This window comes from Crassostrea angulata, chromosome 7, assembly GCF_025612915.1.
Source record: "Crassostrea angulata isolate pt1a10 chromosome 7, ASM2561291v2, whole genome shotgun sequence".
NCBI classification, from domain to species: domain Eukaryota; kingdom Metazoa; phylum Mollusca; class Bivalvia; order Ostreida; family Ostreidae; genus Magallana; species Magallana angulata.
In genome coordinates, this window is record NC_069117.1 from 25,127,102 (window position 1) to 25,153,386 (window position 26,285).

The window sequence follows — 26,285 nt, forward strand, 5'->3', positions numbered from 1 at the left end:
ATTTTCTGCCGTTTTATTGTTTCAAATATCTATTGTTTGACCGTAAGTGGAAGTAGAAAACATTTAGTACGAGGGCGGTATAAGTAATAGCTGTTACTACAAACGTCGCTAGGGGAATTTACCTGTGGGTTGCACCTGTACAGTGTACTGTGGAATATATACCCGGTGTTGTGGATTGTCACTCGATTCGGAAGATCGAGTAATGGTGTATGCATAATTAAGATAACTATAATTTTCACGTGATATCTATCCAGAACATCCTACACACCTGTAAACGATGGCTGCAGGTGATGTTGATTTCCTGACAGAGCAGTTTCCTGACAATGTATCAATCAGTGAGCTGTGTGATTGCGGGTAAGTAGGAAGGATTCCAACTACAATGTACTACAATGTAAATTAGCCATCACAAATGAAAAATACAACTAGCCTATACGTGTATATCTACAAGTGAACAGATAAGTCATATTTGTGTCATTCATACATGTAGTTTACTGTAAAAACCTTTTAAGTTGTGAAAGTAATTCAGGTTACAATGAAGTCAACTTACAGCTAAATGTATAATAACTTTCACATCGGATCTATCATAGAATTCCTTGTAGATCGACATAATCTGATGTTTCTGCATATAATAAGTTATATTGTTATGATATCCACGTATAAAAATGATTAGACTGACACATGCAGGAATGCTGTGTATTGCAAGTAATGGCTGATGGGCATACTTATCATTATTAACATGAGAGGTTGTGAGTACAATTACACTTTCATATGCATACATGCATATTATTTGTGTTATGAACAATAAACCCCTCATCACGGTAATGTATATACAATGTGCTTCTTTATATGTATACATATTTAAACATTGCATTACAGACAAATTAACTGTGCAGCTGTAAGGTGAGAACTGATGGACCTCATAAGTTTCACTAAATCCACAATTAAACTAATACAAAACTTTGCATGATACAGAATTTCATCTGTCCTGACCTTGTTGTACCCTCTGTTGTACCACTACTAGTATGTGAGCTATATAGCCAACTCTTCTCCTAGTTTCTCTAAAGAGTCACATGTTCTCTAGAATTTACCCCAACACTTTACCTGACAAACTGTTTGTGTTATATTTTGTGTTTATTGCTCTATCAAGTTGTGAAGATAATTGAAGTCCCCATTGTGATGGGGTACTTGATTATACTTCACAAACACTAACGTTCAGCATGTCGAGTAGCCCACGATTTATGACAGATCCTCAACATGTATATCAAGAACAAATACTGCAGTGCTCTAAGGTAGTAATGTTAGATAATTTAAGACAGCATAGGGTTTGATAAAATAACTTAAAGAAGTTTAAATGCTTACATCATGGAAAACCTATGAACTCAATTATATTTTAGAAATTTGAAATAAAATATGATTTAGTCCAGAAAATCTTTTTTTTTTCTTTCAACAAACATACATGTGAAACAAAATAATAAAAATTAAATTTATTAACAACTACAAAAAGAGATAGGGGAAAAAAAACCCTAAATCATACCAAACATAATAAAACTAACACATGTAGACATCTTTAAAATTTTACATGTATTTTGTTTTTTTAAATGACTCTTAAATAAAAAGAAAATTATGTCATCATAATCGAGTGAGGATCGATTTTTTATTAGATTATCTTTGACTGACTTGTATGTGTAATTGGAGAGAGAGAGAGAGAGAGAGAGAGAGAGAGAGAGAGAGAGAGACAGAGACAGAGACAGACAGACAGACAGACAGACAGACAGAGAGAGAGACAGACAGACAGAGAGAGGGGATACGGACTGGCAGACAGAAAAATTCTTTTCTTCACGTACCTGTTTTTCTTAACAAAATAGCAAAATAACAGGGAAGATGTGATACACATGTAGCATATTTACCAAAGTTCAGAACTTAATCCCTTGATCTATAACTTTCTAAAGGGATTTCAAAATATAAGAGGTGTGTAAAAGGACGGATTTGTAATAATTAAAACCCACAGGACTGGAAAAGATAACATTCTAATTTGACTTTTAAATTTGACCCATTTTACACATGTAAGACGAATTGCACTGGCAAGTCCTTTCCGAAAAGAGAGAATAACAAATATTTTTGTACACATGCTGTTCGAAAATCTTTGGCATTTATAATAAATATGAAGTGGGTATACATTATATTTCATTGCAGAACTACATGTACATTCTAATTTCATTGATACTGGGTATTAAAACTTGCTGCTTTTGAAATAAACAGAAAACACAAGCGAAGGAAGCAAAATGTACCGATTCCCCGTAAGTCCTGTCCTTTCCCGGAGTCGGATTACGCCCGCACCTTCAAGGCCGTGGAGCACCCTCGGCCCCGGTCAAGTAAGAGGCCCCCTCCCTCCCCCACGGTCAGGGATCGACACTCGGCCCCGATGATGTTTTCCACGAACCAGAGGGATGACTTCAAGTCACCTGGTGCAGTCTCACGGACCAAGCCAATCATCCCGGTATATAATCCATTGCTCAGTGCTGTACTCTTTGATGCATTGAAGCATTGGAGCATTGAAAAAGTGAAGGTGGTATGGGACACCTGTCGTTATTAATGTGGATAAATGTACATTGTAATCAAAATACTTTCGCTGTCTTAGAATTTTCAAATTTGCAATATTTGACTAAAATGTGTTTTAAAAATTATGGGAAAGACAAAATGGATAAAAGACCCTGCGGGATTCGAACTCATGACTTACAGATTCGTAGCTAACGCTCTTACCCATTGCGCTACGATCAGGTAACAATTTTTTAAGGCCAGCATTGATAATCTGATAATCACACCTTTTTTCTATACTGAGAAAGCTAAAAAAAAAATCCAATCCATTATTTAATTATATATATAAAAGCATCATCTAAATGTATTTTAATATAACATGGACAATAAAAAAAAATCGAATTCAAATGTTGAAAAATATTAAGTGGGTAGGGCAATTTTAATGGGTCGTTCGGAGTGCATCAAACGAATCAATTTTTAAGTTTGGCCTGAAGAAAACAAAAGAATGTTTGGCTTTATTGTTTATTTCGATAGGAAGTACGTCACAATATGGAAGTGTCCCATACCACCTTAAAATGTATTGCAAAATTCAAACGATAGTTTTTATGTTTGTGAACAATATGGTAACATTTTGATAATCAATCTTTCAAGTATTTGCTCATTGGTTTATTTAACTGCGGGAACTCAGTAAAACAATGAGTAGGTAAAAATAAATTGCAAATTCAACCGAGAATATTCACGTTTGTGAACAATGGGTAACATCGTGATAACCAGTATACTGAAATATTTTATTGATTGTCATCAAATATTTTGAAAATCGTTATTCACATGTGGAAAATATTAATGTTATTAAGCAAATAAGCGAAGGCGCACTGCACTTAGAATTATCCTGGCAATATTCAATATATTGATCAAGCAGTCTTGTAATGTTTTTTGAAAAAATAAAAAAAGGGTTGAAGCGCCCGTCTGTTGTTCGTAAATCTCTACAACTTTAATAAAATAAATCAGTAGAATAGGGGAAAAATCAATAACATTCTGTCCTTTTTCTCCACAGGAAGAAAACTACGAACCCCTCAACGTTCCCATCGAAAAGATGACGTCGTACAATCAGGAGTTCACGGCCAAACAAGCCCAGCCCGAGTTCAGAAGGATGGAGCCCCGGGGCACGGTCCAGATCCCGGATGTTAAATTTGACGGACACACGACAAACAAGGACCACTTTAAGCAGTGGATTGCGCAGCCGACGATGCATTTCCAAGAGCTTCCTAGCTTTACAGGTTCAGAAAATATTTACATGACCACGCAAATACATGTAGTCCGTCTTCATGAAATATTAAATAAAATGTTGACGTCAGCATAGCCTTACATTTATAAAATTGCTCCATAGGTTCCATTTTGTTTCCTGGGAAAAACAAGTTACCTTCAAGTGAAACAAAGCAACAGTTTCGTGGTGAATTCATCAGACGTCCCGAAGCTGTGCGGTTAGCAGACGCCAACATCACGATGGAAGGTTTGTTTGGATTAAATTACAAACCGATAGGCCGAACATAATGATATAAACCAAATAAAAACAATACACATAACTATATTTTAATTACTAGAAAAACAATACTTGTAATGTATCATTACTCTATAGGTGATATGCAGATGACAACAACCAACAATGACACATATAAGATGATCTACGGGGACCACCGGGCGGAACGTATCGTCAAGAAACCCACACTGGGCACCTCCAAGAAACTGGGCAAATTCGAGACGGAGACACAGAACAGACGAGATTTCCCGCAGTATGCAGGGGCAAGACCCGCCAAACTCGCCGAACCCGCGCCAGAAACCATCGACCTCAGATTTGACAACAAGTAAGTTAATAATTACGGTATTCTCAAATTTTCTTTCGATCATAAATTATCGTTTTTATAAAAATAATATATTTTGACATATCAAAGATCTATAATTTTTTACTTTTGCTGTTTTTTTTATCTCAAGAGTAAATTACATGTATACCATATCGGCTACAGTCGTATGAACACATTTTTGAAATATCAATTTTAGGAGAAGCTTTCAAACAGAACAACGTTCTATCTATAAGGGACATGACATTCGACAGAATCCGATGCAAAAACCGATAAGACACGATATAGAGGAATTTAACCCACCTTCCGTGAAATTTGAGACAGAAACTTCAAACAAGGTATTTAACAAAATTCATAAGAAATGTAGATAAAAGATGGTCCCGCCAACTGTTGATAGTTTCACAAGGTTTTCTCTTTGTTATTTCAGAGAGACTTCCAGCCTATCGATATCGCTGCCAATCTAACCTATAAAGCCCAGGTTCCACATTCAACAATCCGGGTACCTGACGTCAAGTTTGACGGAAGAACCAGTTTCGGCGAGTTCTTCAAGAACTATGGCGCAATTAAACGAGAAAGATATGGCGACTTTCACGAGAACCGACCGTATATTCCTCCCCAGTCGAAGTTTGACGGCGTCAGTACCACAAAAACAACCTTCACACCCAAGAAATGGGAACCGACCAGACCATTCCTTCCAGAAAACAGACCCATAGAAAGTGACGGTGCAATGGATTTTAGTACTGTCCATAATGAAACATACCAGAAACCAAAGGTCAAACCTTGTAGAGCAGAAATATATCTTATCCAGAAAGAACTCAGACGACAGAAAGAGCTAGAGGCGGCCAGAATAGTGGCAGCTAAGTAAGCATAAGCACTGTTTCTGCGCATGTTCAGAGGGATCACGTGGGCTGCCTTATTGTACTGTTGTTTTTACCAGGTACATAGCATGATCCAAGTTTTGCACATACCACTTTTTTGTCTCCATCTTGTGATAAAGTCTTTGATAGGACAAGAACGTAGTGTATATGTCACTGTGCCTTTGAAACACAATTTTGTTTGATACATTTTATAATTCATTTTTCTTTTGTAACTTTTTTTATCTTATGTCTTTCATGCATTTTAACATAATAGTAAAGAATAATTTTCAACTAACATATTCATACTGACCTGATTTCAGTATTTATTTGAGACATATACAAATATTTCTTTTTTTTTCATTTGTCCATCTTTTATTGATGTTTTGTATTGCTCGGTATACATAATATTTATCTGTGAGTGATAATCATATTTGCTCGATTCAGACTGCTAAATGTTTATTAAGCCTATACATGTTATGTTTTTGAATTTTATATCATTAAACTTTGTTATAAGCCTTGAATTATTCCATTTTTCTTGTAATTTCTATCGGTACAATAGTAACGAGGATTTCAATTTCTTTAGAGCAGGGTCTATTAGGTATTTACCAATCATGTTTTATGGAGTGCAAGTTTAGTTTATTCGCTCAAACCATGCAAACATATTGGTACAAAAAGAACAAATAATTTTTTAGAATAAATATAGAAAAAGACAAATGGTCAGGCACGTACGTACTTTCATGGATATTAAAAAAGCATCTGATATGCATAATAATGTAGTAAAGCATACAAAAAAAAGAAGAGGGACCGTAGAATTGAAGACATTTGTTTAACAATTTGATGAAAAAACGATCAGATGAGGAGAACAATTAACGGGAACAGACATCAAATTACGCACAGTTTTTTTGTTTGAGATTTGAGGGTTTGATATGAGTTCGGAAAACCTGAAAACAAACAAATCACAGCGAAGTATGTTAGAAAAATATTCTCCTGTTCTCTCTCTTAGTAGTGTTGAAAAAAAAACGACAAAAGAGACCTTTCAAATTAACATCCTCTCCTACCGTCTCCCCAGAAACTTAGTTCAACTACACGTATAACGTTTTGTGGATTGAATTTTGATTAAATGTTTACTCAATATAGTTTTAAGACTTTAAAGGGGCATGGTCACAATTTTGGTCAAATTCTATTTTTATGTTTTTATTATTTACCATGCTTTAGAAATGCATTTCTAATGATCAAATAAAATGTGAGAGTCATTCGTAGAGTTATAAGCAAGACACAGGGCTCACAATTCTTTGTAATTGTAAACAAGGCTCGTGTCCTGTTTTTGTTTACATAGGTTCAAGATACCAGAAAAAAATCTTTTTCCAGCTTATTTGTCTATCTTTTTTATTTATCTTAAGCATAGATAAACAGTTCCTAACGATTAACACATTCGTTTTAGGTTTAAAACTGGAAGTTTTATTTCAACGTTCAAAATGTAAACATATGCTTTGTTTACATAGCGAAGACTTTCACGCTCTGTTACTCGCTTATAACTCAACAAATGGTACTCAAGTTTCTGTTGCCTATTAGGCGCTTTCTGAAGCATGGTAAAAATTAAAATTGGAAAAATAATTTTTGACCAAAATCGTGACCATGCCCCTTTTACCAGTTTGAAATCGCCCATTCTTACTATGACTTTAAATGCCCATCCCAGATCAGATGTAATAGGACTGTATCAATGTTGCTAAACTTTCAAAGACATTTAAGAAAAAAAACGCTTCGAAACTAACAAAAGATGTTGTTTTTAAATGGTACGCATGTGCCTTCAACATTAATGTAACGATATCAAATATAAACAATAGGTCCTTTGGCAAACTCGCTCATCCGAAAGACAATGCTTAATTATGACCACATCAGCTAAATATTTTTAAGCAAGTCATTGCAATATAAATGGCATTATATAAATTAACAATATATATTGATTCGACAAACTTAATATTGATTTTCTGTACGAGACGAGTTCTGTACTGCATTCATACATGTATAATTATTCTAGACTTACCTAACCAGCGATGACTCTAATCTCTGGTGGGGATCTGGATCTATGAACGCACTATACTTACTTTATACTTTACGATATCTCATATCGACCTATCACAAACATTCTTTAATTTTTTTTTTTACAACATTTGGAATATTTAAAAAAAATATATAAATTGTATTTATGAAAACACAATGCATCTTTTAAAAAAATCTTCAAGATGGTTTTCTTACTTTTAAAAGAAATATGACATTAAAAAATTCAGATTTAAATATTTTCTTCACAAGAGGAGGCACTGTACCACGTTTAGTTAACGTTATAATTGGCATAGTAGTTCAGGAGAAGAAAGCAGTAATGTTAATAGTTCCCGCCATGTAATGGACATGTATTGCATATTAGGCGAAACAATCTTCCAGAATTTAACATTTTAAAAAATGGTACGCTAATTGATGTTATTTTATTGTCGTTCTTATAATATTAATAAAAAAAAGGTTCATAGAAATTTACGAAAATCGAATATATATATATATAAATATATATATATATATATATATATATATATATATCGCTCGGTAATAATAACGAGGTATATAAATACCTCGGTATTAAGAGGGCTGGATAGTACTGGCCATTTAAGGGCTATAATTTACCTCACTAAAAAGAAGAGCTCTGTATAAAAATATAGGAAAATGTTTGAATTTTAGTGCTAAATATTGTGTATTATCTTTAGTAAATAATAGTTTATTACCAAAATTATCATATTTAAAACTTCAAGGAAGATCTGATGGTTAATTCGTTGAACATCTAGCATTCTTAACAACTGATAAACGTTTTTACGAAAAAACAGTACAAGAAATGGTATTATGATAATAAACATATAAATTCATACCTTTTAGCATTTATCAATCAAGAAGTATCATGATTAATTAAAATATAAGCATGCAACACAGCTTTACATTTTCGGATTATACCGGTATTTCAGAAACAATTTTTCGAAACAACTTTGGCATTATTCCAGCGGCCTTGTTTAAATCAAAATACGAGTGACTTAAAGTTGGTGAAATTTACAGCGACCCCAAAATCTATTTAAATGATTTAGATGAACAAAACAAGGTCTATAGTACCCGGTCAAACTGCACTTCAGCTTGTCAAATCGGCTATCAGCTATTTTATCTGTTTATGGTTTCAGATTCTATAATAGCTCTCAATGCAAACAAGGAGATCAGACTCTCAACCACTCGGATAAGGGTTACGGTATTCCGTGTCTGAGGTGAACCAAACGTGTGGAATTTTGAGAGCGGGTCAATTGTTTTTTGTTCCAAAAAAGTAAAATGTCTGCAACATTTCGTGCTTGTTATAATCACGGGGTGTGAATTTATTTAACCTGTGTTTTCAAACAATCATTGTTTTATTTCTCGAAAAGAATTGAGTAATCTCCACCTTGCTAAAATTAAACGAAATAAACGTTAAACAATATGCATTGTTTTTAATATACTGAGCATATATCATACCTGATTGCATCAAAACTTATCTTTTAAATTACCATGATAAGACTCAAACCCATATTGTAAACAAAATTAATAATTTTTAATATTTGTTTTGAAAATATTCAATTCTCAAATAACCTTATAGCGACAAACCATTAAACTCGATGGAATCTTCTAGCAATACAACTGCAAATATTTTAAGAGCCTACTTTGTGTAAGATAAAAAGAATGAAAAAATAAAAATAAACATAAAAATTTCAGGGTATTTTTTCTTTGATCCCAAAGGCATCATGATTTGAAAAGTCGAAGTCGTGATAAGACATTAAAAGATTCATACAAGAACAATTCCTTAACAAAAACAGAAATTAACTTTAAAGTCTTGTGTGCAGTTTGTTTTTTCGTTGTGAGCCATACTTAACACATTTTCGGAGCTCATACGTCATGGCGTTGTCTTAAGAGATGGCGTCCACGTCTCGTGTCCAAGCTCTGCATGACGATCGGCCTTAGCTGGGAATGCACTGTTATGAAAATAAGAATCAAAACAAACACAAACAAGGCTCGCGGACAGACAAACAGGATCCTTATTTTAATGGATTTTGGGTGTGCTTCGCTCCTTCAAAAGTCTTGGAGCTCTCCATAGACGGCCACAAAAAAGTTGTTGGACCATATAATATTCATTTTGTGGAATCTCCGTGATGGAGTAACGAGAGTTGAAAAAGGAGTCTTTCAGATCAGAGTCGGCAGTTCTCTTTTTGGGTGTTTTACGAAGAACATTGACTTAACACTTAGATTTTGTGATAGAAAGAAAATAGAAAAATGTGCTTAAATCTCTATGTTACAATACTCCTCGGTAAGTTGTTTGGGTTTTAATCGATGTAGCAATGTTTATTTTAGAAAAAAAAAAAAACCCACAAATTTATATTTGATAATTTTTAAAAATCATTTTGAATTTTTTTGTGTGATTGCATTTAGCTCTTATCCAAAAGTCTTTTTTGATTTAATTATTTTATAATAGTAAATTCTAATTTAAATATTTTATTTCAAATAATATCTTAATCTTTTTCTGGTTTATAGTCTTCCCTTTGCACGTATTCTCACAATCACGTAAGTCTTTTTAAATTTAATGCGATGGATTAATAAATGGTTATTTGTGTTAAAGCCTTAATTATCAATTCATTTCGATTTTATCAAAAATAAAAAATAAATTAATTAAAATAAGATGTAAAAAAAAGAAATGAAATATTAGTAAATGGATTATTTGACAAGAAGATTTTCTTTATTATCACTTTTAAATTTTTAGAAAGCAAATTCATTTGTGAAAACCAGTCCGATAGCCTAACCTGTTCAAATAATGACGTCATTACAATTCGGTCCATAAACTTCGGAAGAACGAGCCCGACTGTTTGCGGCAATGACCCCAACACATACTGCTACTCCTCCGGCAAAGTGACTGCAAACATTGCCAGGAGCTGTAATAACAAGAACTCTTGTCAGCTGACGGCATCTTCCACAAGTCTGGGCGAGGACCCTTGCTCCGGGACGTCCAAATATCTGGACGTCCAGTACGACTGTAACCCCCCACCCACCACCACAACCACTACCACTACCACCACGACTACTACGCCGCCACCTACCACCCAGTCACAGACCTCGTCCTCTTCTCAGTCAGCTTCAATTGCTAGTCCTAACGCAGGTCAGCCAGGAATTTAATAGTCAACAAAAATGATGAAATTTCCTTATATTTCTGTAATCATAGCTTCTTTACTGTATCCGGAAATAGATTTTCTGCATATTATGTATATCTGGTTATGTTCGCGATGATCTAATTTTCGATTATCATTTTCTCATCGCAAAAAATACAACAAGCAGAAATAAATACCAGTAGCTGTTTTTCTGCAATTAAAAACTTTTAAAATTAAAAAAAATTAACTTGCGCAAACCAAAAGTCCATATATAGTTATGGACTTGTATATCCCGTTTTTTGAAGAAAAAAAATTGATCACATGAAATAACCCGGATACTTAGTACGTCATTATGTGAGATATGCCAAGTTGTATTACGTTAATCCTTCGTTTTTGTTTATGATTACCCTATACAAGTTACTTTGGAATCATTATCTTTCCAGGCGGTCCACAAGTTTGTCACGAATATCTGATATCGGGAAGCAATGGAATACCCGATAATAAGCTCACAGCCACAAGCACGTGGTCAAATTCATCCAATCAGGACGGACACCCATACCGTGCACGGCTCTTTAACTCCGGATTTAACTTTGGTAACGGAACCTATTTGGTGGGTGGATGGGTAGCGGGCGTCAATGATAAGCAGCAATATATTCAGGTATTAGTTGTAAATATACACACCGTTAAATGACTACTGAAAAATGCGAGAAGTCGAGTATGTTTAAGTGCATTATTCCTATCATACAAATTCTAAAACGTTTGTATAGATATAATGTATCACTGCATGCAAAGTTTAGGTTTGCTCAATAAACATCAAGTTGATCTTTTTTATGCTTAAAGAAATTCAAAAACACAGTTTTTAAATGGTACATAAAGTACTTTTACCAAGTTAGTTAAGTAGATGATATTCGAATTCTTGAAACGTTAATTATCGCTAGGCGGAGTTCAATGACGTCAGTGTAATTAGAGGCGTGGTCACACAAGGTCGAAACGTCAACACTCAGGACCGATGTTGTCACCAAAAGGTCACCAAGTACAAGGTCATGTACAGTGTAGATGGGGTCACCTACAACACCGTCAAGGACCACAACGGAAATGACGTTGTAAGACTTTTTGCTTACCATTCTAAAAGCCAGTTGAAAAAAAAATGTTTTTAAAAATCTGTGAAGTACGCAACAAAATGGTGTATCTTTCATATAGGTTTATATTGGAAATACCAAAGACGAAGAACTGGAGATGATCAATATGTTTGGATGCCCCATAATTGCCAAATACATTCGTATACAACCTTTGGAGTGGTCAGCGCATATTGCATTGAGATTTGACGTCATAGGATGTAGAGCTACAACAGGTAAATCACAGACATTCTCGAATCTTCCACATGCTGAAATCAGATTTAATTATTAGTAAACCTCTCTAAAACTTTATATCATATCATTATAATCAAGATCCATATGGCCAATGCCCAAAGGGCTGGAAGGAGAGGCCCGGATCTAAAACGTGTTATTTGATAACCACTAATCAAGCCCTGGGCTGGAGAGAGGCTAGGCAACGCTGCAAGCAACAGCAGGGCGATCTGGTCAAGATCGACTCAATTCAAGAAAGGGTATTACAACCATACTTACATGTATACGTTTATTAAAACTTGTTAAAAATTAAAACTTATTTGTAGCACTATCGAGAATGTATTATTCTTACCAAAATTATATCAATAATAGTGAAGATAACAAATTGCCCATTTTCATACAGGATTGGCTCATTCAAGAAATAAAACAACAACAATTCTCTCAAGTATGGATTGGTCTGAATAACCTTCCAAGACGAGACAGCAAGAATTATCACTGGACAGATGGATCATCTCTAAACACAAATATTGTGTAAGCTTATTCTAATGTGTATTATTGGTATGCAGTCGTAAAATCCTATGCTTTCATCACCAAACAATGTTGATATGTTTTTAACACTACATTGTACAATGTATTTATAAATCAAACATTATCACTACAACATAGATCAAGGCTTCAATATCAAAGATTATTTAGTATTGAATTAAAATATTTGGCCAAAGAAAGTATGATCTTGATGTCATTTCATAACACTTTGGTGTAGCAGGAATCTGACTGAATTATGAATTTTTGGTAATTTCAGACCCTGGAAGAGCGGTAACCCTGACAACTACCAACAAAACGAACACTGTGGGGAGTTCTCCAACGCCGAGCTGAACGACATAGACTGTACCTCCAAAATCAACTTCATCTGCGAGAAGCCAAAGTGTGAGTTGCATCATTTCAACACTGTTATTTATATTTTCCATAATGGCTAGACATTAATCTGTTTTATTAATATGATGTACCCAGATGATAAACCTAGCTGACATTTTTCTTTAGTTTGGACTAACCCAAACAGCGCCACCACTCAGGCGCCACCAAACAGCCAGACTACCACAGTAAGTGCCAGTACCACCAGTGGTAGCAATTCAAACTCCGGCTCCACTAGCCCCGTTGTCTCTCCAACCAAACCCACGACACTCAAACCATCAACATGTAAGGCTCTCTTGTTTTACCGAATTGAATTTTAGTAATGTTTTTGTTATACACTATTTATCATTTTTACTTAAGTTAATTCCATACTGATCCAAAATCTTTACAATCGTTACAGTAACAAAAGTCATCCCAACTTTACCAGGAGCACAGGTGGTAAACGGAATATTGTTTACGAGTAAGTAATTTCATTCAATCAAAGAATGAAACAAAAAAGTCATTTAGTGCTTGATGTTCTTAATAATTTCTCTTGCATCCTGTACGTTTTTTATTTCAATTTCAGCCGGATGTGGTAACCAGAATGACTGTTATAACCTTGGGATCGGAGATCACCAGTACTGCGCTGACTGCCATAGTTACCTTACCTGCGCCCCAAGTGGCATTTTCGTCAGACCGTGTCCCGCTAATTTAGAATTCGACAACAACCTCCAGGCATGCGTAGCTAGATCCTGGACGTGCAAGCGAGTGTCTGGATAAATATTCAACCTATCCTTATCTTATTTATTATGAACACTTGACACTTGTTTGATGCGTGTTATTGATTTGCACCTTTATGTCCAAGATCACCACAAAAAACCTTAAATACGTTGATTTTGTTTTTAAATCGTTGTTTATTGTATTTACAAACGAATAAAAGAGACCAATAATAACTACCAAACGACAATTATTTTACCTGATTTGTAATATGTGCAATATTTCAATGATGTGGCTATTGAGAAGCTGAATAGTTTTCTTCTGGAACCGTTGCACAGTCATGTATCTCTACACTCTGTAATAACTTATAACTTATAATAACTGTTAATAACTTATAACTCTGTCATGTCGCGAGTTTTTACTTCCACCACTTTTCGATTGATATTTCAATAATTATAAATACCTTAATGCTAAAACTGCGTTCATCCACTTATATGAAAAATGTCCAGGTTATCTGTTTTGAAACGCCCCCTTTTCCGCTTCAGATTTCAATACACATCCCAAAATAGAAAGTCTATGTAGATTTTGCATTACATCAGCCATTAAATAGCCCGGATAATAACGTTGAAAAATTGTGCGAGGCATTCCAATTGAGTTCCGAATGGAAAAAGATGTCAATATTTCCCATTATACTAGTAAATCTCCGTAAAAATTTGTTTTAGTCCCTGGGAACTTTTATGAGTGAAAAATGATAATTGAAGATAGCATGGCTATATTCCCTTTGTATCGATTTCAACTGTATTTCTTTCACATGGGTGTGTATTTTAATAAAAATCATCAAAAAGTGACGGAAGCAATTACTTAGGACTGACTTTACTAGGTTTTGCAGCTAAGTAAATCATTTATTCGAACAATGATATGATTTAGGTGGTTCATGCAAGTATGAAGGACATTGGTGGGTAAGGTGTTTGAAATTCCTGCGTGAGGACGGAAAAGACACTGTAGATTTGAAATATCAACAAATCTGATTATTTTTCAATTTAAAAAATCATTCAAAACAATGTATGATTTACATGGCATTGATTTGTCACTCTTAATTATGTTAAATACTTGGAATATATCGATTTAAACTGGCGTATCAAAACCTCCGAATAGTGTCATCTTTTAGAACTTCAATGTATCTTTTTTTATGAAATGGGTATGTGCTCCATATGTTTGATTTTATAATAGAACTAATAAATATCATGAAATATATACAAACTGATTTTAATCAACAAAAATGTGGGGAGATAACCCTCTAGACATTAGAAGTATCATTGTGTATCCAAATAAGTCCGTAAATTCGCTGTCAAAGTTGCAAATTATAGCAATTATTCATTCAACGCACATAATTGTGACTTAAGGTTTCTCCACATTTGATGTTTTTATGGTTGAATCCATGTAATATTTGTTTAAATTTGAAGATTGATATGTAAACATTCAAAAATGAACTTAAATATCGTTATGTTGCAAATATTTTGTTCATGCTGTAGGAGCTAACACAGGTACACTCTAAGGGCAATTAAAGCGATGACTGCTCTCCAATCAAACATCACATACTTTTTTTTTACTGATTTCTATATAAAAGATAAAGTTTTTATAGAAATTAATCGCAATGCTTTATTTTATGTATTTTAACATTTTAAAGCCATTTAAACTTGCCAGTATGAAAGGTATCACATTTAAAGTGCATTTTTATACATTTTTTTAAACCATGAATAAGACTTAGTACAGATTAGCAACATAAAACGTCTAATAGATAACTTTTGAAATAATGGTTCAAACTCACTAAAAATTGGTACATTTGTGACTTATTATAGCGAGCGCAGCTCGCCGGCGCGCAGCGCCGGCGCGAAGCGAGCTCTACCGGCAAGGCGTGTGTGAATAGAAAATTCGGACTAGTTGCACATTCATTCAACGGATTTTTTTGGCGTCAGTAAATCGGACCAGTAATGCATCGTTTTAATCGTCCCAGTAGTTCCCTGTAATCATGGCAATTTTTATCACTTCACACTCTCACGAGAATTAGCAAGACAAATTTAGACAGTAAAAACAATAACGATGTAAGCGACATAGTCAATGTTACCTCTAAAGTTCACCTCAGTACACTTTCAATCAAAAATAATCGTGTGACGTCACAAACGTTTACACATTGATCCGATATATTTTTTCGGAGTCAGTAAATTTTGACCCACAATTCATAGTACCAATGGTTTCCAACCTCACGTTCCAACATCACGTTCTCCCGAGAATCAAAGTAAAACCTTTGAAAAGCTTATAAGATGTGTAATTTTAAGAACATCATGCTTTTTAAGTAAATAAAACAGTATACTTCGCATACTTTTATTTCTCAGGGGAGTTTTAAAGAGTAAGACGACACTTAACCAACGTCAGCTTTGACGTCACAATAAGCACTGATAAGGGGAAATTACTCTAATTGAAGTTATTGTAAATCTGCTGAAATGACCAAAATCCTCTCAAAATCTTGCAAAGGCTAAGATAAAGAACAGCTGACGAATAAGGACATTTCTTCAGATACAGGAAACAGTTGTAAATTGCACTAATTTGGATGAATGCTCACTAATATTTTATTCAATAATATGTTTTACGGTGCCGCTACCGTTCTGGCGAGCGCAGCAAGAATTATACACATACCTTGCATCATTGTCAACTTATAGTTTTATTTAGGTATCAACGAACGTCAAAGAATTTTTGAGAGAGTATATTGCTCTACAATACGTATGCCAAATGTACTAATTTTAATGGTTATGATACATACAGCGCAACCCACTTCCCAGAGAGAGAGAGAGAGAGAGAGAGAGAGAGAGAGAGAGAGAGAGAGAGAGAGAGAGAGAGAGAGAGCCCGGTACCTGTTTGTAGGTGGGTAATTTCCCACTTTTAAATTTAATGGTCTGACTATATCCCATATCTACATAATTTTTTTAACTGTTTATTTTTTTATTTTATTCCTTTTTGATTTATTTCAAAATGTCCTATTGTTTATTTCCTCCCTACTCATTCATGCACAATTAGCTTAAAAATGGATCGATATGACAGTAAAGTATGGCTCTTGCTAGTATATATACATAAAATCTCTATATTAAAAAAAATTAAAAACAAATCATACGTCAATGAGGCAGGTATCGCAGTCTACTGAAATAGCTAGTACACGCATTACAGATGTTTGATCCACCTCTAAATTTATCGCGGGAAATATACCGCGAGTGCACTGTGACGTCATCCATGACTTTGTTCGTCTTTGTTTACGTTTCTCGACTCATTACGGAGGTATGGAAGCATGTAACAAATCTTTTGAGTCTCGCCAAAGCATATGCGGTACTCAAAACGTGTCTTCAAACTTTAAGTCACTGTAAATTACGAGTTAAAAGTCGGCCATTTTTGGCATAGCACCACGGGTGAAAACATTAGAGAGCATTATGGGACGTAGACAAAAAAATGTGTTTGATGAACTGTAGGTTTAACTCGTTCTTTTTCCCGCGCACACTGGTTCTTAGAGCTTGCTTCGCTCGCCGGCGCTGCGCGCCGGCGAGCTGCGCTCGCTATAATTGCAGCCTCATCCAAAAAATCTTTGCAAGCAAAAAGAAAAATAAATCATGAAAATTCTAATCCTTCAGCTCTTTAGCAGTTCAATGGTTACTTTATTTTCACTTCCATTTATTACATGCAGGGGGGGGGGGGGGGGGGCAACACCATGTTCTTTTAACATGATAAGCAAATATTTTTAAGCGTAAATTAAAAATAAAATTAAACATTAATTTTTTTTTAAGTGGAGGGGCAAATCCATGGTAGGTCGATTTTCTATGTATAAATTGACAAAAATGAAAAACATTTTAGCATGGGGGGAGCTCTATGATGAGTCAAGTTTTATATGTAAGTTTAAGAAAAAATGTCTACTGCAAAAAAAAAGGGGGAAATCAATCAATCAATCATAATCACAATCACTTTAAAAGAGGAGATGCAGTGCAATGAAGATTTATATATTAAAATCTTTATCATTTAACAACATTGTATCTGAGATTAAACTATTGTTATACATATAAATAAATAAATTATAACAAATCTTATAAACTATGAATAATGAAAATTTACTGAAAAATAGGTATGTTTTATTTTTTGGCATTTAAATTTCACGTTGTTAATTTTATTTTATTAATTTATTATAACTCATTGTTTGATCACATGCTGTGCTCGCCCCAACGGTCGCACCGTAAAACATATTATCTCCTATCGAAATCTGCAAAGAAATGTTTACCTTGCCAGGTAAAAATGTTGAATTCTAGTCTCTGTCAACTTTTCCTATGTACGGTTTTATCAGTTTTTCACTGAATTCAGCGATTTCAACTCAAACTACTCTCTATTAATTGTTAAATATTGGTGTCATTTCACTTTACATTGCTTAAAATGTGTGAAACACAAGTTAAATCAAGAAATACTGGCAAAACCATGCAGTATATACATGTAACACTAATATCAAAACTGATAACGGTAAAATATTCAGGAATGCTCACAATGACGTCATGCGACAATCGAAAGACCTTAAATGGCATTAGATACTCTTTTTAAGTTGTGGGTTCGCTACCACTTAAACTTAATGCAATATCCTATTATATTGTTTGTTGAAATATTCAAAGCTTTTAATACAGTAAGAAATTGTGCTTTTGCAAACTTGTATTATAACCTTATTATTATAGAAGAATTGGGAAAAAAATGAAATTGTACTTTACGACTAAACCAAATGGGCATTTGCGCTATTTTATCCCCCAATCTTCTTTGTGGATATTATAGAAAAAAAAACCACAATAGATATCAGCTACTCTCATACTTGCATGGACCACCATCGAAAATGTTGACAATAATTTATCGTATTAAGGTTTTGTTCGAATTCATAAATGTCTACCATCCTTTAATACCAACTTGACAACCAACGAGCTATGTCATGAAAATGCTTCCTTAGAAAATTCAGTGATTTCAACTCGATAGAAATTAATTTAAAAAAATCAGACAAAGAAAGACGTCTTGAAAAGCACATTAAGGATAGACACTACATTTAGGATAATTAGACGTTAGTTATCTCACTATGCGTTAAGTCCCTTTATGGAGACAAACAGAGTAAGCCAGTCCAGGAAAGATAATTCCTGTTGGTATGGCCCGTGTAATATTCCGTGTAAACCCCTAATGTCCATATTAGGAAGTTTCGGTATCCGCGTTCCGCGTTACGACCTCCTTTTGCTGCTGACACTGGCCGGGATAAGACGCAGAAACTGATCGATAATCCAATCTACTGGAATCATCATCGGAGGCAATTTCTAAGTTAATATTACTTTTTCTTTCTTTTCTATTTTTATTTGGCCATCTTTATTTGCTCATTTTCTCTACAAAAATCCATATTTCTTGATAATTTATCATATATAAGAAAAGTATGGGTGATATAATTAGATTGAATTAACAACACGTGGAAAATATTTAAGTTTCCGTTTTTTGTTTCCCTGAAGACATCATGTTAAAAGCTAAACGCAAGTCCATGCAATATGTCCGCCCGTCCAGAGCGCGTGGTACCCGGCCCACTTCCAGCAATGCAACATAACAGTAACGATGCCCAGCGTTTCTGCAGCCAGTTCAGTGTCAGCGACGCAAACAGGGCCAACTAGTGTTGCCTCTTGCTATCGCCATGCAGTTGCCTTGGGATCCGCGCCCTCCTTTGACCCCGCAGCCAATGTACATGTAGTTTCAATGCCACAATCCTCGCCCTCAAGCGTTGCCTCAGGATCCGCACATGTTCCTTCCTCCGGGATTCCATCAAGTTCTGCTATCTATCCCCACTTGTCTTCAGGCATTCCCACATCTGTACCAGCGGTTCCTTTAGGTTTCAATACCAGTAATCCTACTCCCCTTGTACATGTGTAAGTGTATCCGATAACCTTGGCCTTTATGTTCCGCAAACAAAGGACAAAATATGGTAAAAACAGTACTACGTCGAGTTGATTAAAGTTGTACAATCCGATATTGATTCGGGGGAACAACAAAAAATTGCTATAGTTCAAGGTCAGTTGGTTCTACAACCGAAGCCCAATCAAAACAAAATCACTTCAATTCAATCAAGGACCGAAGCATTATTAATATTTGCCAGTATCTATCTTGCAAAGTATCGTAATGACGCCCAGGATATTCTAAAGTACATGCAAACTATACGTTTGGGGGCCAATCGCAGTCCTTCTTCAAACTGGATTGAGTATGACAGGCAATTCAGATTGAAAATGTCCGAGTTAACGTCCATCCACTAGGGCTCAGTCGATGCTGAACTCTGGCTGTTTTATATGTCATCAAAAGTACTAATGACCACTCAGCCTCCTTCCAGTTTGAAATGTTACGATTATAACTTCAGGGGCTCAAGCGAAAAGTACCCATGTTCATATCAACATTCAAGAATGTACTGCCACAAAATTCACCCTCATATTCATTCCAGACAGGAAAGACCTCCTCAGACCAATATTACCTAGCTAAACTTGCAATTCAAGTCACGTAAACAGCGTAATCCCTCTCAAAGTCCCGTCAGACCTAGATTCCAATTACAACTCCCTAGACAGAGATATATTGGGCCTAGGTCATTCCCTTTAATATTCACAACCTTAAAAAATGGGCTATCCCTGTAAAAATATTGCTACCTCCTTGCTTAATGGGTTTCAAAAAGGGTTTTACCTGCATTTCACGGGTGTAAGGATTCTATTATAACAAAAATATTAAAATCATTAGTTTCTCATAAACCCCAACTCCTAAGTATTATCCAGAAAGAATTTTATCTGGAGCAAATGTCAGGACCATTTTAAAATCCGCCTATGGCTAATTTAAGGTGTAACCCAGTATGTTGGCTACCAAAGAAAGATGGTGTCAGGAGGCTTATAACAAATCTATCAGCACCCGTTGGTAATAGTGCCAGAAAGATGGTGTCAGGAGGCTTATAACAAATCTATCAGCACCCGTTGGTATTAGTGTCAACAACAGTATTGAGCATGAATTATGTTTCGTTTCGTTTTCTTCTTTCGATCAAGCAATACAAATAATATTGTCTCAGGGTAAGGGCTCTAAACTTTACAAAATGGATTTGTTCAACGCCTTCCGACTTATACCAATCCATCCTTCAGACGTCTGTTTGTTAGGCATATGATGACATATCTATTGAACTTAAAAAAACTTACGTACTAAATGCAAAGAGGTTCCTTTGAGAAAAATGCAGTCTATTATAGGTTTTCTTAATTTTTTTGGTAAAGCACTCCCCGGTAGTAGAGCATTCAATAGCAGATTCTACAACGCAACAATAGGTATTAATAAAAAAAAAGCCTCACCATTTCATAAAAAACACACATCCCATGAAAAAGGATGTTTGTGTGTGGTTAGATTTCCTGGAAAATTTTAAAAGTAAAACTCCATTTCCAGAATTAATTTGGTCCAACAATGCTACTTTACAACTTTTCACCGACAGTTGCGGCTCCTGCGGTGGAGGGGCATTTTTAACAATCATTGGACTGTTATAGTAAGGCCTAGTATATGGGACCTAGAGTTGCGCAGAGACATTACCTACTTAGAACTCAAACCTTTCCTTGTAGCCAAATAATTATTGATAAATACTGACAACATGGCCTTAGTCTACAATGTCAACTCCAAGTCAAGTAAGACTGAGAGGGTTACGTCCTTGATTAGGCCTCTTGTGCTCATTTGTTTAGAACCTTTTTAACAAGACCTTGGACTTTCAGTAGGATGTAACGATCCATTTCTTGGGTCAAAACGAGTTAAAATGGCGCTGGTTTCAAGTGAGATATACACCGATTGCGTAGCCTTCACTCAAAGCCAAACAAATCCCGTTGATTTCAAAGAGCCATGGCTGAGTGGCCTACAATGAAATAGACAGGCCCATGTCACATTGCCGTTTGACACAACTACCTAAAGTCTAAGCTCTTGTTAAAATAGTTCTAAGGTGTGATATCCCTCTGCTATTAATTTCACCATATATTCTTTAAAATGTTTCATATTGATTTTCACCAAAGTCAGTATCAATAAATTCAGATGAAACAAAATTGAAGTGATGAAGCGCTGCTAGATTTTTCAATGTGTCAAATCATGATATGAAAAAAAGTAGACAGTGATTAAAAAAAGCAAAATTTTACTACCGCAGCATAAAATTAAAGATATTGAATTTATATGAAAATCTTCCTTTGTTAAATACATTCAATTCATATTACAAAACATAGTGAAGCGCTGCTTTTTAGCTCAGAATAGCAATTTGTTGTATAGGTTTGTATCAAAAGTTGCTTCAGTCAGCAAGAGTTACCTTTCTTTATCATAGACTATAGAAGGTATAACATACATGTTTTACATACACATGATAAATTGCCACAGTTTCTAATTTTTCAGAAAAGATTTTCTGCTTTAAAATTTTGATAACTTGATATTAAAAGGATCCATATCATTATGTTTTAGAAATGCTAAAAATGTAAATCAGGCCATTATGTTATAACATAAAAGGAGATCAAATGAATGGTCTTCCAGTAATTGGTATTATCTTAATATAGTGATATATTGTCTTGAATAAAATGTGACATTGGTTTTTAAATTTCGTTTTCCCATATTTGCTCTCTCAGAATAGAAAACCCTATGTTCAGTTTTAAGGAAGGAGTCTTTAAGTTTTCTGATTTTCGACTTGTCAAACGTATATTTGATTAATTATTAATTAAATCAAGATGAAAGGAAATTAAAATAGTATAATTATTTTCTTTCTTTTTTTATTATCATACACCTTGGCGTAAAAAAAGTAGTCATTATTTAGAATCTAACAAGGTCTATATTTTTGGCGTAATATTGACGTACGAAAATGTCACATGTTTCGCAATAAAGAGATTCTGCAGATTAATTAGCTTGTTTTAGCATTTTAAAAGCAATAACATTAATGTTAAATTTTTATGACTAATGTGAACTAATGATATGATACTTGTGTTAAAGAATATGTTTTTAAAATATGATTTGCCTATCAAATTACATTTTTACAAGCTTTTTAAAGCGCCCATTCTATACATTGATTTTTGTGAAAAGATCACTAAAATCAGTTTTTCTCTCTTATTAAATGGTCAATATATTAGCTTTTCTGTCAATTTATATCTTTATATAAAGTCTCCATTATACATAAAAATCAAAAATATTTTATCATTAGAAGCATAAAAAAAAATAATCAAAATTTCTTCAAAATTTAAGAAAATTAAAGGAAATGCGGGCTAGGCAATATCAATTTTAGTTTAAACATTTATTTGAATTTAGTAGTATAAGCTGATAGACGTTTTGATATTCTATCATTTCATTGAAGAATAGAATCTTTAAAACTGAAACAAATGTCTACAGAATTTCAAAGAGCTATACTCTTATTTTTAACATCCTTAACGTTGAGGAAAAAGGTAGTGACCTTGACCTGACCTTTATGCGAAAACAAAAAGGTCAAATTTGATTAAACATTTGGTAATATGATCTGTTTGAAAATGGTTTCAAAATTTCATGAATTTCTTATCATAAGAAGTATGTTTGATAACGAGAAGACTCCTTCCTTAAACAAATAAAATGTTATAAAACTTAGTTTTAAATTATGATATGTTACTATAAGTCTAGAGTTCGCAATTGTCTTGATCACACTCTTCCCAATTATAATCCATTCACCTTTGTGAACGAGCTATAAATAGAGATATAAAACTTTTACATCCAAAAATTCTCTGGCCCAAAACATCAAATGTGTACTGATCATGTACTGAACTAGTACATAAAATTAAGTTACATGTATATTTTTTAAAGGAATTAATCCATCGGGGGGGAGTGGGGATATACGTGTACATTTTGTAGATATTGCTCATACAAATTTGATCAATTTGATTCGCTTCTTGCAATTTTTTGTAGAGGCTTTCTTTACTTTTGCCCCCTGCTAAAAGTTGGAGTACAGTTCGTTCCATTAATTTTTTTTTTTATATTTGGATTTGATTAAATATCGCCTTCAAAACATGAATTATGGTCCATCACCGCCTCCCTTGTTGCTACATGCCTTAATAATTGTGAGTGCAGAGAAACAAATTGAGATTTTTTTCTACAGGAGTTATCTCTCTAATCAGAGGGATATTCCACCTTAAAGCAAATCCAAATCAAAGGTACCGACATTAGAGGATATAAAAACTCGATAGCAGACTCAATTTCTCGGTTTCAGTGGCAGAGGTTTAGGACTCTAGCTCCACATGCGGAACCTTTTCCGACCTAGATACCTTCTGCATAATTGACTCGCTTTGGCCTCATCTAGACCATATCTTATCCGCTGCTGTCTCGCACAATACTGCCTTAAATTATCAGAAAGGACTCGATTCATTTTGCGCTTTTAGAAGTAAACACTGGCTCCCGCGCTATGGCCACCTTCGCCTCATGAGATTATTAATATTATAGCATACTTTTCTGCAAACTCGTGCTCTCATTCCACCGGCCGGTGTTATTTGAGAGCAATCAGTTATCAGTTGCAAATTCAAGGTAAACAAGACACCACTAAGGCATTAATTAGTAAGAAACTATTAGAAAGGATACATATATTAAATCCATCGAATAATGTCCGCTCCCCTAGCTTTAACTCTTCCTCTGTTAAGTCAGATAACGTCAATATTACTACATGTGTGCAGAAATTCATACGAAGTCGTGTTGCATTTCATGCAATTAACATTTTTCGCCTTATTACGGGTCAGCGAGCTTACTGTTACAAGCAAAAACATCTACTCCTCTTTCCTTTAGCGATATTTCCATTTCGGAATTCATAATAACGGTCACAAAACGCAGTTCCAAAACTGATCAACACTTCGCGGACTCTACAATTCATATTGACTTCAATGCAGACACATCTAATTTAATTCAATCAATCTTGCAATAATTTACAATTAGACCATCTATTCAAGGCCCTCTTTTTGCCATATCAATTCAAAACCTCTCACTTCCTACCAATTTACGTCAGTTTTACACAAAGCAATTAAATTCTTGGGTTCAGACACCGGTTTGTTCCCATTTTGTCTTAACTGTAAAAGTTGGTATTCCCATTTCGTCTAAGTAGGCTTTAAGGTGAATTAAGGCGAAGTCGGAGCTTGTATAAACATATAAATGGGTAAATAATATTTGTTATTTAAATGTGTTTGTTCTGAATAAAGTATAAAGAAGTTTGTAAAAATGTACTGCAGAAAGCACTGATATAAATATGTGAAAAGTTTTATTGTTCAAAATACCGGTATTTATCATTCACATGATTTGCTAAAATTGATCAACAATGGTATAAACATTTTGATATTTTAGTATAAGCAAGCTGATCAACAATAAGCAATTTTAGGATAATTTGAATTCTTCTCACATCCTTTTCTACATCCTTGTATGTCCGGATATCATCCTCTCTCTATATCCTCCTCATTGTTTACTTTGACTTGTACATTACACCATTTCTGTGAACTAATACCAATACTATTACTTCATAATCCTCTTAGGAGGGAAACAAAGAATGAATGAATGAAGAATTGATATAGCTCCACAATAAGAATGATCTATACAAATCGGCTATGAATTTTGGATAAAAAAAATTGATGAAAATAAAAGACATACACTACAGTCATCATAAAGATGAAAAGATACTTTTTAAAAAAATGTTTTTACATTTAAATCGCTGTATTCGTGAAGTAAATTCAATTTTACTACAAGTGAGTTCAATTTTTGGCTTATTATTGTAATATTAAATTTCAAAATGAATCTTTTACATGTACTTTCTTACATTTTTTTTATATTCCACATTATATTGATTTTTCTTCATTTTTCCAATATCATTATTTTTATCTGTGTAATTATTTATTATCAAAACATCTCAATATCTGTTTTTACAGTTGTTTTATAAAGAAATTCCCATTTCGCCTTTCTGCTTTTATACCTGTACTTCACAGTTAAGACGAAAAGGTAACACACCTAGACACCTCCACATTTAAGTCCCATTCGTTCCGCATCGGTTGCGCAACTCATTTGCATTCTAGTGTTCTACTGGTGTACCGGTAGAGGAAATAAAAGCTAATTTTAAAGGAATTAAAGAAGATGGAAATCGAACGCAATGTATTCGTGGAAATCGAAAGCAATATACTCGTACATTCGCATTTGATTACGTACTCGATTACTCATTTGCAGATTAAATCTAATGATAGGTTCATTTAATAAGATATTCATTTTGTTTTGTTATTAATAATTAGCAGGATTTAAGGTCATACGTCAGTGTGGATAGTTGGAAGTTCCATAATACGTAATGCATCAGAACATGCCATTGAGAACTACGGTAACCACCACATCAGCCCTTAAAAGTTAAAATATTGCTGTCAGATGGATCGTCAAAGAAGGCAAGATCTGGGAGGTCCTTGAACCCTTCTGCATAACATGGTCGGCAAGTTTGGTCAACCAGGCGTAATCGTAGTGCATTGTGGTGGAAATTCTGTAGTATAGCTTCGATGTCTTTGCGTCGACTTCAACAATTTATGAAACTTACCATCTCCAACATGCAAGCTCATTTTCCTACATGAAAAATTTTTTGGTCGCAGATTTTACCAAGAAATTACTATAGACATTCATATACACACATTGCTGCAGAACGAGCCCGAAAACGTATTTATAGTTCATTATCAACCTTAAGCTTCATTATGTCAAAGGGGTGAGGGGTACATTCATTACCCAGTTCTTGGTTGTTGCTCGCTGAAACTGTAGAGGGGTGGAATCTATTTGTCCGACATTGGACAATTCATATTTTTGAATACAATG

General features: G+C 34.4%; 1 protein-coding gene across 1 annotated transcript; it reads left to right on the top strand.

The window, feature by feature from the left end:
* Positions 1-91: 91 nt before the first annotated feature.
* On the top strand, positions 92-13,638 carry LOC128192974 (uncharacterized). The gene is made up of 17 exons (XM_052866116.1): positions 92-354; positions 2,260-2,497; positions 3,590-3,812; positions 3,923-4,045; positions 4,172-4,397; positions 4,591-4,729; positions 4,819-5,252; positions 10,063-10,451; positions 10,884-11,098; positions 11,379-11,543; positions 11,641-11,791; positions 11,889-12,046; positions 12,190-12,317; positions 12,589-12,713; positions 12,828-12,983; positions 13,099-13,158; positions 13,264-13,638. The coding sequence occupies exons 1-17, from the start codon at positions 278-280 to the stop codon at positions 13,455-13,457; spliced, it is 3,201 nt and encodes a 1,066-aa protein (XP_052722076.1). The 5' UTR covers positions 92-277; the 3' UTR covers positions 13,458-13,638.
* Positions 13,639-26,285: the final 12,647 nt, after the last annotated feature.

Bases quoted from the DNA above. Each gene is read 5' to 3' on its own strand.
- LOC128192974 (XM_052866116.1), top strand. From the start codon at position 278: ATGGCTGCAGGTGATGTTGATTTCCTGACAGAGCAGTTTCCTGACAAT. The intron at 3,813-3,922 runs GTTCAGAAAATA...ATTGCTCCATAG, and splicing joins AGAGCTTCCTAGCTTTACAG to GTTCCATTTTGTTTCCTGGG. The intron at 4,730-4,818 runs GTATTTAACAAA...TTGTTATTTCAG, and splicing joins AGACAGAAACTTCAAACAAG to AGAGACTTCCAGCCTATCGA.